The sequence below is a fragment of the Neltuma alba genome, unplaced genomic scaffold, assembly GCF_004799145.2.
Source record: "Neltuma alba isolate B1F8T4 unplaced genomic scaffold, ASM479914v2 tig00013062_pilon, whole genome shotgun sequence".
In the NCBI taxonomy this organism is placed as follows: domain Eukaryota; kingdom Viridiplantae; phylum Streptophyta; class Magnoliopsida; order Fabales; family Fabaceae; genus Neltuma; species Neltuma alba.
In genome coordinates, this window is record NW_021637399.1 from 75,745 (window position 1) to 91,637 (window position 15,893).

The window sequence follows — 15,893 nt, forward strand, 5'->3', positions numbered from 1 at the left end:
GTTTTCCAGATTTTTAAATCTAACCCTATGAAACCTTTAACAGAGAGATAGAGATAGATAAGGTCGGGAGGGAGAGCGGTGAGGCTATTGGGCTATGAGCCCTACCTACGACCCTGATTGCTCAATAATTGCGAATGGGACCCAATCCACCACGGAGAGTTCTGAGTCTGACTACAACTACATCAATCTATTCTGGTTTTGGTTTAACGTTGAATCCAACCGACGATTTCTGCACTTCCTATACACGTGTTCCCTCTCCAAACGGCCACCGTATACCCAGAAAACCTTAGCTCTTGGCTCATACCCTCTACCTCTCCTATGGATTGGATTCAACGCTTTTTTGGATAATGAAAACCTGCCCTTAAATTCCCATACGCTTGTTTTTCATATCAATACCAAACACCTCGTGCCTAGTATTTTTTAGATTTCAGATTTCGTGGACAGTACACACCAGTCATACATTTCCAAGTTTTAGTTTTTAATTTACAGTACATATGGAGGCAGGAGGATGACGATATGGATGAAATCATACCCAGAGAGCACCGACTTCGACGAGCCTGGGGACGAGGCGGCCACTGACGTGGAGGGCAACGAGGGACTCCAAGCCGCCGATGCAGGTTCCGCCGATGAATACGGTGGGGGCGCGATTATTCGGAAGGGCTTGGGTGCCGTTGTTGTCGGAGAGCGGCAGAGCGGCCATCTCACGGTCGTCGAGTTCGATGACGGCGGGGTGGACGCCGATGGTGGCGAGGAGGTTCTTCATGACGTGGCACATGCAGCAGGAGGATCGGGCGAAGATGACGACGGGATGCTCGGATATGATGCGCTGGATTCTACTCTCAGCGGACTCATCGACGTCGATGGACAAGGAGGAGGACGAAGAAGACGAGGCAGAGTTGGTCATGGGAGTAAGGTCCAGGGGTACGACGTCGTTTGAGCAAGGGCGTAGGCCTTGCATCCTGCAAATTATAGATGTGCAGAAAGGGGAGAGTGCAGAGAGATAATCCGTATGTCAACGGGAGAGGCCTCGGTGCGGAGTGGGGAGCGCCTCGTCAGTTGTGAGCAGAGTTTTATATAAAAGGGAAATTGGTGGGGAGTTGCTTACGTCATCTCCAACTGTATATGGCCTTCCCTCCTCGGCATTCTCAATCACTCCACCCACGCGCTCTATGCATCGTCGAGGATTACGAGGGAGGAAGGGTGAGTAATCGCCGACCAGGGATCGCGCGTGGGCGAGGTGGTCAGATGTTCATAAAGTATGATGACGTCACATTGACTTATAGGGGAGACGGTAATTTCCAATGATGACGTAACCAAAAGTTAAAAACTTGGAAGCATGGGGGAATAGTGGAGTGGAGTGGAGTGGCGTGGAGTGGGGGTGGGGGTGTGGTGTTCCTTCCCTCCTCACGCCCATGACATAATCATCGGAGGGGCCTTACACTTCGCTCGTCATCGTGACGTTTCCCGTCAGACACGTGGCCTGATATTTTATTTTCCCTCAGCCGAGGAGCATATGGTAGCATCCAATTACACATTGCCACGTGTCATCTGTCTGCGGGCACCAAGGGCGGCGTGATGTGGACACAGTCGCGTATGCGAAGCTTGAGGGGGAGGAAGCCAATTTAAAAGGTGTTTGGTTCAGTCCGAAAATATTTTTTATTACAAGATTATTTTTGAAATTATAATTTAGGTCTCGTCTAAACACTTCCTAGTAACTAAATTTTAATGTATTTTTTTATATGTATTTGGTATATCATAAAATTATTTTTAAAATTATGGTTTGGTTTGCTTCTAAATATTTTTTTAATAACTAAACTTTAATGTGTTTTTCTTTTGTTCGGTTTTTGGTTATGAGAGGCGGCTAAAAAAGTGGACCGTTGAAGGTGACATACTCTTCCGGTCCTTATATAGGACCTAATTTTGAGTTAGTTTTGGTCCTAAATATAAGACCCATTTCTCATATTTATCAATTATCTCTAAATTACCCCTATGGATACTCCCTCAACCTATCAAGTAGAAGAGGGGGAGGGTATTAAGAAAGATGATTATGGTTTTTTAGGAAAAATGTGTCACTTTTCTTATAATTAACTAACTTACCTAACTTCTTTAATCTAATCAAATTAGTTAAATGAATCTTATATTAAAGACCGGAGGAATATATACACACGCAAGGGAGGTAAAACGAATATATGTGTAATTTGTAGAGGAGAGGTCGATGCGCGGATGAGGATGGTGGGCTGGAGTTATTGTGAAGAACAGCTTTAGATTTGAGCATTTTCTGGGAGATAGGTGATCACGTCATCACTTTGCGGGTGGTAAAATCCTGTGATTGTGTGCCAGGGCAGCTCTTTTCGCTCCTCGTTCGTTTCCATAGTTAGAGCTGGATGGACTGCCCGGTTGATTTTAAACACAATACTAGTATATATTAGACACACACGCAGATATAATCTGTCATTAATAAATATACAGTGACGTGGATGACGATTCCTTCTATTATAGAAAAAATGTCAGAAGCATGTGGGAGAGTGGCGGGTGACGGAAAAGGAAGCCGATATGGATGTGTTTGGATGAAACCAAACCGTGGTTTAGAAAAGTGATTCTGGAGAATAGATTTTGGGGAGAATAGATTCTGTGAAGAATAGATTTTGTAAAAAAGTGATTCTGAGAAGTGAGAGTGTTTAGATAGTTGTTATCAGAAGCACTTTTTATATATACAAATTACTAAAAAAAACATAAGTTAATATGATAATCACAGAAAAAATAGATTTTATGATATATTTTAATTTGAAGGAATAAAATTGTTAATAATATATTTTTTACCAACATAATTAATAATATATAAGATAATATAATTAATAAATAATTAATGTGTATATATATTTATAAAATATAAGATTAAATATGTTTATAAAAAAATATGTTTATAAAAAAAATAACAAGATACATATCATATAGGCTCTCACACTCTCCTTTTTTTCTCCAAAAACAAAATTTTTTGCTTTTTTCCAAAATCATGGTTTTGGTTTTTGAGAGGGTGTTTGGGTGATTTATTCTCCAAACCATGGTTTGGGTTTGGGGTGTCACTCAAACACACCCATAATAATGGTAAAAGCCAAGCAGGGAGGTGCCTGTAACAATGCGAATGGTATATTATATGATATAGTAACTTAAAGGACAAGTCGAGTGTTTGGCCAAAAAAAAAAAAAGGACAAGTTGAGGGGGGCACTTTAAACGTAGGATGTGTTTGGGACTTTCTTGTGGGGAAAGCCTGAGAACTGATTGGACGGGGGGATTCCAAAATCTGTGATTGCATCCACTGTATATGCGCACCATTACTCTTTCCTGTCCTCCCCCTCTTGCCAGTTGCCCCTTATGTCACCACTCACGTAATAACATTTTAGTGAAAAAGAACGAAAAAGCTTGACCTTTTTTTTTTTTATAACTACTCTGAATTAAATAATGTGAATCAATAATACCATTGGAATATAAATAAGAATATGTGCGTGCGTGGGGATGTCGGAGATTCAGTTTCATATTTTATAACGTACGTGGCATGAGAGACCGCGATTTAATAAAAACAACACGCGCATGAAGGCGAGAAGCAAATTTGAAGCCAACTGATAATTAAACCGAGTTTGCTCTCAGCAAAACTGAAATAGATGACTGATTAGACATTCATCAATTGAGAATATTGATGAATTGAAAGGTGTTTGAATTAGTTTTTTTAAATTTGAATTAGTTTTTTTAAAAGTAATTTTATAATGTATGAGACAGGAATAAAAAGAATTTACCCAGTGAAGACAGTTGTTCAAGTGTTTATAAGGGTTCCCAAACACGCCCTTACACTAATTAATTGGAGCCTGATTAGTTGACAGGCTAGACGTGGGCATTTCTCTTGCTTATCCGCATGAACCAATCGGTCCTACCCCCGCCCTTAAGGCCGCGGCCTGCTGGTCACCAAAATATAATGACCCTGCCTCAGCGTTCAAACCATTACCAAAATTAGAAAATATTTTTATTTAAAATAAAAAGGGGGATCCTGATAAAGCTCTTGGGAAGACGACATGTACGGTGGTGGGTTGAGGTGCAAAGGTCCTTAACGTCAGCACCAGCGGCTGATTTACAAGGGGGTGAGCCCAACACAAAGCCATCAGGCCCTATTCCTTGGTTGACGCTGTGTGTGTGTGTGTGTTCCATTTATCTAGAGACATGTTATTGAGAGGTCGTTTTCTCAAAATTTATGGAAGAAATTAACAAATCCAGGGGATCTCGGATATTCCTAGTGGAATCGAATCAGCGTCCACGCGTCACGAATCATGCCCGCATTGAACTCAATTAGATTCCTGCCTGATATTAATTATTATTGTTCTTTGCTTTCCTATTGAGCCCACTCATAATTCCACGCTTTAATTAATTAACAATCAAGACCTGCCAGGTGTGCCCCTTCCCAGTCCCACTCGTTCCTTTTTCTGGTGCTCTTTGTTAGTTTTAGAATGGAATTTAATTTAATTTAATTTTAATTTCAGTGTTGGGGGAGGGGGGTAACTGAGCTGGATTAGCATGGTAATGGATGAATGATTAATGCAGAGGCGGGATAAGAAGCACGTGGCGGGCCATGCAGGCGGTGCATGGAAGGAGCCGGCCGCACGTGAGAGGCCACGTGTCAGTACCTTCCAGAAGAGGGGGGTGAAGTAACAGAAACAGATGAAACAAGGCCATTCCACCACTTTACTACTTCTGCTCATTCGCAGAAACAGTCATATTGCGATCTGCGCCTGTACGTGCTTTCAACTTTTGGATCGCCCCACCCCTTCCTTTTTTAACATTTTATGTGATCGTGGAAAATTTATAAACCATGGATAGACTTGTTAAGATAGGCACGGTGGATGATGGGATTTGTTAACCCAGGCCAGGTTGTTCTAATAGGAGCATTTCATACTTCTTTTAATTTCCTAGGGGAATGATAAATTTAAGAATTATGGCGCCGTGTCGTCCACTTGGGAGGGGACATCAGAGACGATCAGAGGAAATATATAATTTCCCAGATACCGTTGCCTTTTGAACGTCGAATCTTAATTAATAAGGACTTGAATATTGAAGAGGAGGCGCTAGTGGGAGGAGTGGCCCTGTGATCAACATCATCATCACATAACTCATTCTTCCTTTTGTTTTATTGTCCAAGTGAAGAGGGAGAACAGTATCTAACACCCTGATTCCTCGCGAAGATGCCTTTTGTTCATTGAGATACCCATGAATCATGTTTTGTTTTTAGCGGACAAAAACATGAGGTCACCGCCATATATATATAGGTGTGGTTTTCGTTAAAAGCAACCCGCCCTCATCACACCAACTAACAACCACCCCCATCGGATTCCTGCTTCCCCATTTTTTAATATACTATTATTTCTTAATTCTTAACAGTTATTTGTTACGTTCATAGCATCCACAAATCCTGTAACTATGTGAACCGAAGTCAAAGAATGGAAATCCATCCCTTGCGCTGAACGTTTCGCCTGCGACCTTTCGACTTACTCGCTTGCTACCCCTCTATAATATTTCCCCCCGATTCGAGCATAAGCATGTGCTCAATAATTGTCGTTCATGAGGATTTTTTTTTTTTTTAAATGAAGGTTGTTCATGAGTACTTTGATATCACATGTATAGTTATACATTCATTCTTAATGAATAAACTTGATTGCGTGAATCATGCTTAGCTTCAGTCACGAGATGTCCAGTTCATTAGCACCTCTGTTGGTGACTTGGGCTTTGGTAAGCCCTATTCTCAAACGGTCTCGTGGGCCTAGACAACCTACGCCGGCCCTTCGTGGGCTCCTGTACTGAGCCCAAGGATGTCTTAGGTTTATTTTCCTTCTTACCATATCGTTTGAGCGGGTGACCAATGCTACTGGGAATTCTGGAAAGAAGCCCATGAGCGGAGAAGTTTCCAGAACTTTTTCCAAAATATCCGAGGCCACATCGGAGGGACACGTGGCGGAAATTCGTAACTAAAACGAAAACCCCCCAGATCTCTATTCCTTTTGTGTCTCTAGAATCTTCTTTTCCACCGCCTTAAAATCTATCATCTCTCTCTGTCCTCTGTTAATTCCCCGAGCTTAATAAACTTCCTAAAATCAAAGTACTAGACCCATAAGAGGCTCCTGAACTTACCAAAAACACTCTACGACTACTGACTCTGCCAGTGAACGTCACTCTTCCTGGCCCTTGTTCTTCTCTGTAACCCGCGGTATGGCTGGGGTGAGAGTGAAAGTGGAAGAAACGGTGGCATGTGGAGCTGGTTCGTCATCTTCGCCTTCATCTTCTGCTTCGAGTCTCTCTCCTCGCCCTATGGAGGGGCTGCACGAGATGGGGCCTCCTCCATTTCTTACCAAGACCTTTGAGATGGTGGAAGACCCATCCACCGACCCTGTTGTTTCTTGGAGCCGTGCTCGTAACAGCTTCATTGTCTGGGACTCTCACAAGTTCTCCACCACCATTCTTCCTCGCTACTTCAAGCACGGCAACTTTTCCAGCTTCATTCGCCAGCTCAACACATATGTAAGTATCTGCTGCTCTCTATTTCGACTCTAGAATTAGCCTCCCCTGTTTAGGAATTTGATTGCTGTTTTTACTTTATGGATGATGGCTTTTATTTTGATTTTGACATCAGTTTTTAGTGATAAAGTTAACTCCTATCTGTGTCGTTTAGCTTGGACAAAGAACAGAGGACTATTAGAATGCACAACTGAATCATTTATATGCATCCGTATCTGAATGTAGGGAAAAGCAATACAACTACCGAGTTTATTGTCATACTCTGTTTGTGGTCAAAATGGATCTCGATACGTGGATTAATTTATAAATTTAACTGATGTATTCATTTGTTTCATCCTCGTATAATTTTATAGAAGTTTTGGAATAATGGGCCTTAAGTCCTTAACTTGGGAAATGGATGCAGGGATTTAGAAAAGTTGATCCTGATCGCTGGGAATTTGCAAACGAAGGGTTTTTGAGTGGACAGAAGCACTTATTGAAGACAATCAAGAGAAGAAGAAATGTGTCGCAGAGTGTACAGCAAGAACGGGGTGTTGCTTGTGTTGAAGTGGGGCAATACGGATTTGAAGGCGAGCTCGACAGGCTGAGGAGAGACAGGACGGTGATCATGACCGAAATTGTGAAATTGAGACAGCAGCAGCAGAATTCGCGGGCGCAACTGATTGCGATGGAGGAAAGATTACAGTCCACGGAGAAGAAACAGCAACAGATCCTCACTTTCCTTGCCAAAGCACTGAACAACCCCACTTTTATACAACAATTTGCCCAGAGAAACGCCCAAAACAAAGAATTACTTGGTGTTGATATGAGGCGAAAGAGGAGACTAACTGCTAGCCCGAGTGTGGAGAATTTACAGGATGATTCTGTGACGGTGGCAGTGCCTAGTGAACCAGTGGTGGACTATTCCACAAATGAAGAGGAAGAACTGGCAACGATAGAATCTGAGATAGAGACTTTTTTCTCAGCTCCTCACGATAATGAGTCAAGCAGTGACAAGAAAGAGCCAGCATCAAGTTCAATTCCTACAGCTAGCGGGAGCAACCTGGGTTCAGTGAGTGACGCAATTTGGGAGGACTTGCTGAACGAAGACTTAGTTCACGGCAATCCGGAGGAGGAAATCATATTTGGTGAGCAGTCCCAAACCGATGCTGCAGTGGAAGAGTTGATAGGAAAGTCTGATGAGTGGGCTGACGGCCTAGAGGACTTAGTAGATCAATTGGGTTATCTTGGGTCCAAGCCCCAGTAAATATGAAGTGGTTCATTTTTATCAGTTTGGCCTCTGCAATTCCATTGTCCGTTCCCTGCTTAACTAGTGGTACGACTTCAAGTTTTTAGTGAATGTTTATGATTTCAGAAATTTCAACGGTAGTAATTGATGTGCTATATGAATGGTTTTGCATGCAGCAGGGAAAATGGGGTAGCTGCTGCAGAGGCCATCACATACTGCTGTTTTATCTGTATCCTTATAAATCAACCTAGGCGTTTGAATATTTGTTGTGCTTAACTGCTTATTACGATTGATTCCCTTTCCCTTGTTGTTAACTACATGGTGACTTTTGCAGGCTTGTGTCCACAAGGAGACGAAGTTGTGTAGTCCTGCCTAGGATCACTGCTTGCATTCTTTCTGGGTTTACCGTTTTGGCATGGGGGAATTGGAAGCTTCAGTTACTTGTGCATGACGTAAACTGCTACTTCGTAAGAGAAATAATCTGGAACATTCTTTGGCTTGCTACATGCATTGCATACTGTATTATATGGTCATTATTTGTATAGAAGTGGATGGACAATAATATTCACAATCCATCATGTTGTATCAAGAAAGATTTCTTGATTAACAAGTTTGATGAGTCGATTTTGCTATTGACCCGAGTTGGGCTTATGTTCCATGCAACAACTAATAACATACCACATTGGGGTAGTTGACGAATGATGATGATACAGAAGCGACAGGATGTTACATTGGTCTGCAATTCTGCGTGAGGAAGAAGGGTTTGGAAGCTATGCTACTACGGAAGTTTCCATTCCCGTCTCTCTGCGAGTCTCATTCCTGTTCTCTGACTTTTCAAAGTCATGAAGCTGCCAGAGCTGTGGTAATGCCTCCTTTAGGTTATGGATGCTTTCTAATGTAAAATCCACGCCATCTGACTGTAAAGGAGAGCCAACCTGCAGCAATTAATGAAAAACGCGTAAGCACAGCGTAGGAAATGTTGTTCTTTTGGTCATGCATTATCTAAGCAATCAAAATCCTTCATACCAACACAGTTTGGAGCCCCACACGCTTTGCAGCCTGTATGTTGCGAATGCTGTCGTCGAAGAATAACTGTATATGGGAAGATTTCTCAGTTAATCATGTGTGTTTATTTACAAACTGAATAATGGTAGTGGGTAGCATAGTAAATTAGGAGCTAACCGTTTTCCTGGGGTCAATGTCAGCTTTTTTAAAAGCAACTTCAAACGCAATCTCTTGGGGTTTGCAAAAGATAGGAATTGGTAGGGACGCTGAGCCGTTAGTGTCATTTGTATTGGGAGGGGGATTCAGATTCTCGTAGCAAATGGTTTCATCGAAACAGCCCTCTAATCCAAGCCTCTTGATAACCTTGGCTACGTGAGCCTTGTCCCCATTGCTGAATATCTGTTTTATAATGTTGAGATGAGCAAATCGTGTTTGGTACTCAGGCATCTATTTATGTATCAGAAGCACCGCAGAAACTTACAACTTTCCGTACAGGCAGGCTAAGAAGAAGGGTCCTGAGGTGGTAGTCATGATGCAGTTTCGCATAGGATAATCTCCCATGAACAAAGCTGTGCAACCCAAGTAATTGATCGTTAATATCACTCCTTTATGCTAAATAAAGACAATCTGGGGAGGATTTTAAATGGGCACGTACCTGTGATAGTCATCATAATCAAAATCGTAGCCAGCGGCCTGAACAATATTAGTGAAAACTCGTGAATATATGCTTTGAAAGAAGCTTAAGAGGATATAAAGAAAAAACTGGAAGAAGTTTGACTGCTACCCTAAGACCGGCCATGGATGTGCCATAATTCTTGTACAAAACTTGATTCATTTTAGGGGCTTCTTTTTCGTCTATGCCAAGTCTCTGAACCATATATTCTATACAAATGCAAAATTAAGGAATATAAGAAGGCAGTGTATCCAAGGAAAAACAACGGAAAGACGAAAATTGAAGTCATAATGATACCGATTATATTTTGGGCGCATTCTTTTGACAAACCAGAGCTCAGGGGATATAGAGTGTCATCAACATCTGCAAGTGCAAACACATGAAATGTTACAAACCAACTTTTAATTCAGACGTCGTTCTTGTTCAGGAAATACGACGATTCAGATGGCAAACAGAACACTTACCGAAGAGAAGACACTCGTATTTCGGCAGTAACTCCTGCTGGAAAATTTTTCCCGGTTCCATTTATCAATATCAGTACTTCTAAGATTAAGGCAGTACCAGAGAGAAAGCAGCAAAGTATGATTATGAAAGGAATGTGTTTTGAGCGAATAGGGAGTTGGGGATCATGGGGTTTATATAACCAAGCCATTGCTTTCTCCTTCCCGAGGTCAAGTCTGATTGTCTGAACACACATTTGAAGACGTACGCGAACGCCCATGTGACTCTAATGATTTTCATGACAAGAATAGGATTTGTGCGAATTTCTTATTGACCGTGGCTTCCCAAGTCTTATATTTTCCGTTTAAAAACCTCGTCAACGGTCTTTCTTTTTTATGGTTTATGATTTACGAATGCGACCGTGCGAGCGGTAGATAAGGTTAGTTTTAAAAGTGTTATTGTCCATGATTGGACAAAATATAAAAACAACAGGGAAGCAATTGAATCGAGGTGTGAAAAGCTTTAAAAGATCATGGTCATAGTCATACGATCCATCATCAACTCTATTATTATGGAATCATCCCGCGTTTATGATCAATATCATCATCATCGTTCTATTTGTTTCTGTTGCTTACTTTTTAATTAGTTAATGTCAAGTCCAACAATGTTGGCGACACGAGGAACTTCAAAAAAAATTGGAGTATTATATTTTTATATTCTCGATGAACTAAGGCCATGCATCCGTGTTATACTTTGACCTGGCAAAAAATCAACTTTTTAATCGAATATATAACATGGGTTTAGCTAGTATCTATAATTAATAGCTTTAATTTTAAAGTTTTATTAATTTTAACTAATTTTCTTAACTTAAATAAAGTGATCAATTAGCAGCAATATCAGTCCACGCTACCTTATTCGTCTGGGAATTTCAAATGAGATAAATAGACCTTGTTCTTGCGATGCCTTCCCCCGCCAGAATATTGCAGCATCCATGTGCAAGGCCTTATCCTCAGCTGCAAATCTCTGCAATGTTCATAGGGAAGCTTCACATACATAGCTTAGGTTGCAAACCCCGAAACCTTAAAAGCTCCATTTGGAGGAACCATCGTTTCCCCAGCGCTGACCTTGGTTTTCAGGATGTCCTTCAGTAATCTTCATTGTTTCTTATTTACCCTACATAGGCCCTACCTAAGTCTAAAAGGCATCTTAATTGACATTTGGGTCATTTTTAAGGAAATTATTGACGCTTCAATCCCTTGGAAAAAAAAAATGATGACTATGATACATTATGTTGGTAAATTTTTATTTATTTATTTTTAAGGCAGAGATCAAAATGTTGTTGCCCTCAAATCATTCCAACTGATGAAGGTGTAAGGCATTCTCTGTTCGGAATTTGACAAAGCTTGAATTTGATACCCAATTGGGAACGGTGTTCTGAAAGTAAATGCTAACTGTTTAAGTATTTGTCAATGCAAAGAAAGGTTCATTGGGAGGCTGCTGATAATGATGTGTCCTGTTCCCATTTGCCGTTCTACTTATTCTAGAATCTCATGTAGCGTACGTAACTGTGTTTTTCCACCTTCCTTGATTACGTTCCCACAAAGTTGGCAGCTTGGTTTTCATTTTGCGTCCAACGATGGATCATCTTCTTGCTTATGCTTTTGAAAGTTGCGTAGAGGATTGAATGATGACCAACAGAAAAGATCGATTGTTAAAACCTAAACTGTACATCTATCTCAATATAACAGGAGAAAATATTTATGAAACAAGAGAAATAAGAAACGGTTGTTAAATTACATATCGTTTTGATCGGTTTGTTGCTTTTGAATGTTAGGATCAGGATGGATATCCTGATCGATTGAAGACATTTGTTTAGAAATGGATAAGGTGCTATTGTTTCTAGGGTGGTAGGCTGAGATTTTCTTGCCTTTCCCCTCATAAATCACGGCACTCTCCTCCTCATCGGGAACACATTTGTCCCCCAGGATTATTGTTTTCATCCATACGGATTCCTCTGCTTTCAACTTCTCTTTCTTTCGTCCGTCCTCTTTCGGATCACTGTGTTTGGCCACAGACAAACTTCTAGGCACCTTCTTCAAGCTCAAGCTAAACGATAATCTGCGTTCCGAACTAGCTTTCTTCATATTCCTAGTAGATCTGGACTCCCTCGAATGCTGCATTGCGGGCGGAAGATGTAAATCATCGTTCTGGTTTTCCACTTCATCATTAGTCTGAGGCAATTCGGCATCCAAGTCGCTGGCTGTGTGCAGATGATCGGACGGAGGAGGAGACGAATCTTTCTTCCGAGATCGAACACCGCACAGTGCGGTGATAATTACAATGCTCGCAGCCAAGGTCGCGGCGAGGAAGGAGAAATACAGAAGCGGATGTATCAACAAGAGATTTTGATTATTATCAGAAGCAGGGATTCTTCTTCCCATGAGAGCATTTAAGTGGATGGATGGTATGCGGGCGATTCCTAGCGTCTCTTTGCTTTGTTTCCTGGTGGGGCATTCAAGAGACGAGTGCTTTGCGTTGGTTAGGCGTGGTTGGAGTCTGTCCCAAACCGATTGCTTCAAAATAGAAAAGGAGAGAGTGGTGTAGGTTTTCCATTGTTGGCGCATCAAGCTAGCCTTATGACGTTAGAAACCCTACACATATCACAAGTCTCTCCCACACATACTCTCTGCTTTAGCACATAACAGATTACTGTTGGATCACTGGCAGCTACCATTTTGGATCTCTTTCATGCATTCATCTATATTTATGGGCAGAAATATAACTACAATATTATATATATATATATATATCATTCATCTTTTTTTTCCTTTGTTAATTGTTACTTTTCCGAACGTCATCTTTGGAATTGCATGGACTCTCCCTTAAATTCTGTGATACTGAAAGTAGCTTGCAGGGAACATCTTGAGACTTGCGGTGGCTGGAGGGTCGTACGTTGAACTCATAAAATATGGCCAAGGGAGAATAAAGTTTTCTGACAACGTAAAATTATTCCATTTTTGATTCAATTGCCTCGTCAAAATCCTTCTCCTCTGTAGGCATGAATGATGTTATTAATTTTTTTCTCGGGAAAAAACCTTTTTTTTTAATGTTCATACCAATGTATCCGATCATGAAGGACTATATAGTCATATCATATGACACATTCACAAAAAAAAAAAAACACGTAAGTTATATGGGTATTCTTACATGAATGGGAAGACGACACGTTGAATTGCAAAAGAATAGAGCACGTGGGCTTTTTGCTGTGGTATTTATCTATTCGATTATTGCTCCCTGCTCTGCGCTTCCATAGTCCATTTAGAATGAATCAATAAAACAACCGTGGGAAAATTTTTCTAGCTTTTGGTTGCCTGCTTAAAAAGGCATTCGAATAAAGTATAAAGAAAGTGATATCATCTGTTCAAAGGTTGCCTTTTTGTCTTGATTTGTTGCTGTTGAAGATAAGCGACAAAGAGAGCACTAACTCTGAATGGAGGACGGCTTCCATAGAAGCAAGTTCAAGAAGGTCTGTGTCTTCTGCGGCAGCAACTCCGGCAACAGACAAATCTTCACCGATGCCGCGGTTGATCTGGGTCATGAACTGGTCGGTTATTTTTCATCACACTCGCTTCTTTTCTTTTGGTCGCAGCTCACGTACTGTATATGTTACTTCATGTTCTGTACAGAGGTTGTTCGCCGTTTTATAACGGTGTTTAATGCGTACATGGTGATGATAGTTAAATTTGGTTCGTTTAGTAGAAACCATTAAACTACCTTGTGGTCAAATAATGCTGAACAGGTTCACATAAATGCTTCTATTGCTCTAGACAAGAATTCTGATACACTGGACAGAACCTGGGGCGTTCTTCGGGTCTGGTGTTAATGCACAGCACAACACAGCAGAGTTCATTATTCTGGGTTTTGTGGTTTTACTTTGTGGTTTGAATTACAGGTCAAGAGAAAGATAGATTTGATTTACGGTGGGGCTAATGTTGGACTGATGGGCATAATTTCTCAGAGAGTGTATGATGGAGGCTGCCGTGTCCTTGGGTATGCCTAAAACGACATCCTTTGTTCGTTGTGCTTATTACGAGTTACCGTGTTCATTTTCTTGCGTACGCGGTGTGGCATGGATCACAATGAGTCATCTATATTTGCTCATTCCTCTCATTCTTTCTCTCTTTATATGCAGGATCATTCCAAAAGCTCTCATACCTGTTGAGGTATTTGGTTTTATTAATTCCTCTTTCCTGACCTAGTTAATTGAATCATCTACAAATGAACTGGTTCTTGTTCTGTTACCTACTTTATGGATTCATATTATGAGGACACGATTCGCCAAAGTAATCTGAACAAATTATGGGAGCATCTCTTTGTCATGGAAGAAATTCATAATTTACTTTCATCATAGTACAGATATCAGCTAATTATGGTGAGAATATGGAAAATTTAACCAGATATCTGGAGAATCAGTCGGTGAAGTGAGAATAGTTTCAGATATGCACGAGCGTAAAGCTGCAATGGCTCGTGAGGCTGAAGCTTTTATTGCTCTCCCAGGTAGTTTCCTGAACAGTCCTCGTCAATATATTCTTCTTGAATGCCAATAGAAAATTTTCTTTTGATGTACTGAAATTTGTTCTTCCCATCTTATTGGGATTTTTTTTTTTTTTGGATCGATGAGCTTAACATATAATACTGACCTACGCCTTTCCTTATAATAAGGAGGATATGGAACCATGGAAGAGCTGTTGGAGATAATAACTTGGGCCCAACTTGGAATTCATAAAAAACCGGTAACTTGATGTTCTAACCGTTAAAATTGGCATCCTTGGTAAAACATAATTGTTAACTAAATATGATTCTACGCAGGTTGGTCTACTGAATGTTGATGGTTACTATAATTGTTTGCTTGCATTATTCGACAATGGAGTTAAAGAAGGCTTTATCAGGCCTTGTGCTCGGAATATAGTTGTTTCAGCTTCAACGGCCAAAGAACTTGTGATGAAGATGGAGGTGTAACCATGACTTATATGCACAAAGGATTAATTAAATTATCTCTTGGCCATTTGTGATGTAGCATCATATTTGTAGGCTTTATCAGATATTGTAAGTTCCATAAACCCTTTTACTCAAAAACACTAAATGTTGAATTCTTCTGCTGCAGCATTACACTCCTTCGCATGACCATGTCGCTACTTATGAGAGCTGGCAGAAGGCAGATGGAGCAAAGCAACAAAATAATGCCAAGGACAAGAAAATGCAGAATGAGACTTTCATCGCTCGCATGCCCTTCTCCTGAACTGATTCTGGATGTGATTCTTCTTCATTAGAGCTGTGTGCTAGAGCCTGTGTAGAGTGGGGTCTTCTATGTTTGTCCACAACTGGAAACCATGGCTGCTCACTGTGAGTGGAGTGCTAGCTTATGTGCTTGGTTGCTTTGCATCATTTTTTGTTTTTAAATAAATGGACAGTCGAACCACTGTTTGGGAGTCATATCTCCGGTTGTTTCCACTTATTTACTACCAAAATGTAAAGAGATGACAAGCACTTCCTGAGCAGAATCTTACTTGTTCGTAGTGGGGTGTGGCCATGGCTCCACTATGTAGTGGCTTACTTGGAAAACATAGTTTAATCAAGGACGACCTAGACTTTTGGGGAACACGAAGACTTTCAGGAGACTCACTAAGGTTTTATTATTCACCCCTCATTTATTAAACAAAGAAAGATGGGATTGCTATTTAGATATGTCTATATATATATATATATATATATATATATAAAATACCCACACAAAAAAAAGATGAAGGGGAAGAGATAATTTCCCCTGGTTTCAATTATGGAAGCAAGCCCAAATGCATAAAAGAACAATTTTCACACCCAATACATTGACTCTTCGCACTATTAGCATAAATGAAACATAATAATTGTTGTGCAAGTGACAACTGTGTCCCTCTCCCCACAAAAAGAAAAAAAAAAAAGAGAAAAGAAAAAGGT

General features: G+C 40.7%; 4 protein-coding genes across 7 annotated transcripts; 2 read left to right on the forward strand and 2 right to left on the reverse strand.

Annotated features, from left to right (window-relative positions):
- Positions 1-345: 345 nt before the first annotated feature.
- LOC114734008 (glutaredoxin-C6-like) lies at positions 346-1,020 on the reverse strand. Its single transcript, XM_028921487.1, has one exon. The coding sequence runs from the start codon at positions 956-958 to the stop codon at positions 527-529; it is 432 nt and encodes a 143-aa protein (XP_028777320.1). The 5' UTR covers positions 959-1,020; the 3' UTR covers positions 346-526.
- Positions 1,021-6,112: 5,092 nt separating this feature from the next.
- On the forward strand, positions 6,113-8,421 carry LOC114734003 (heat shock factor protein HSF30). Of its 4 annotated transcripts, none has more exons than XR_003739123.1 (3): positions 6,113-6,555; positions 6,956-7,867; positions 7,957-8,421. XR_003739123.1 is itself a non-coding variant. In XM_028921481.1 (3 exons), exons 1-3 carry the CDS (start codon positions 6,247-6,249, stop codon positions 8,144-8,146), a joined length of 1,065 nt encoding a protein of 354 aa, XP_028777314.1. In that variant the 5' UTR covers positions 6,113-6,246; the 3' UTR covers positions 8,147-8,421. The 4 variants fall into 4 exon arrangements, 1 of the variants encoding a protein (XP_028777314.1); XR_003739124.1 differs by having other exon boundaries at positions 7,960-8,421; XR_003739125.1 differs by having other exon boundaries at positions 8,115-8,421.
- LOC114734006 (uncharacterized) lies at positions 8,347-9,983 on the reverse strand. The gene is made up of 8 exons (XM_028921484.1): positions 9,923-9,983; positions 9,756-9,821; positions 9,570-9,667; positions 9,441-9,478; positions 9,267-9,354; positions 8,963-9,184; positions 8,807-8,872; positions 8,347-8,715 (listed from the first exon to the last, which is right to left on the reverse strand). Exons 1-8 carry the CDS (start codon positions 9,981-9,983, stop codon positions 8,551-8,553), a joined length of 804 nt encoding a protein of 267 aa, XP_028777317.1. The 3' UTR covers positions 8,347-8,550.
- A 3,340-nt stretch (positions 9,984-13,323) lies between these two features.
- On the forward strand, positions 13,324-15,547 carry LOC114734007 (cytokinin riboside 5'-monophosphate phosphoribohydrolase LOG8-like). The gene is made up of 7 exons (XM_028921485.1): positions 13,324-13,503; positions 13,852-13,949; positions 14,092-14,122; positions 14,357-14,456; positions 14,622-14,692; positions 14,769-14,912; positions 15,064-15,547. Exons 1-7 carry the CDS (start codon positions 13,390-13,392, stop codon positions 15,196-15,198), a joined length of 693 nt encoding a protein of 230 aa, XP_028777318.1. The 5' UTR covers positions 13,324-13,389; the 3' UTR covers positions 15,199-15,547.
- Positions 15,548-15,893: the final 346 nt, after the last annotated feature.

What these genes read in the sequence shown, in the direction of transcription:
- LOC114734008 (XM_028921487.1), bottom strand. Translation starts at nt 958, where the DNA reads ATGCAAGGCCTACGCCCTTGCTCAAACGACGTCGTACCCCTGGACCTT.
- LOC114734003 (XM_028921481.1), top strand. Translation starts at nt 6,247, where the DNA reads ATGGCTGGGGTGAGAGTGAAAGTGGAAGAAACGGTGGCATGTGGAGCT. An exon ending in TTCGCCAGCTCAACACATAT is followed by an intron (nt 6,556 to 6,955) that starts GTAAGTATCTGC and finishes AAATGGATGCAG; the next exon opens with GGATTTAGAAAAGTTGATCC. An exon ending in GGAGGAGGAAATCATATTTG is followed by an intron (nt 7,680 to 8,114) that starts GTGAGCAGTCCC and finishes TGACTTTTGCAG; the next exon opens with GCTTGTGTCCACAAGGAGAC.
- LOC114734006 (XM_028921484.1), bottom strand. Translation starts at nt 9,983, where the DNA reads ATGGAACCGGGAAAAATTTTCCAGCAGGAGTTACTGCCGAAATACGAG. An exon ending in GATTATGATGACTATCACAG is followed by an intron (nt 9,355 to 9,440) that starts GTACGTGCCCAT and finishes TGGGTTGCACAG; the next exon opens with CTTTGTTCATGGGAGATTAT. An exon ending in ACATTGACCCCAGGAAAACG is followed by an intron (nt 8,873 to 8,962) that starts GTTAGCTCCTAA and finishes TCCCATATACAG; the next exon opens with TTATTCTTCGACGACAGCAT.
- LOC114734007 (XM_028921485.1), top strand. Translation starts at nt 13,390, where the DNA reads ATGGAGGACGGCTTCCATAGAAGCAAGTTCAAGAAGGTCTGTGTCTTC. An exon ending in GGAGGCTGCCGTGTCCTTGG is followed by an intron (nt 13,950 to 14,091) that starts GTATGCCTAAAA and finishes CTTTATATGCAG; the next exon opens with GATCATTCCAAAAGCTCTCA. An exon ending in AGCTTTTATTGCTCTCCCAG is followed by an intron (nt 14,457 to 14,621) that starts GTAGTTTCCTGA and finishes CCTTATAATAAG; the next exon opens with GAGGATATGGAACCATGGAA.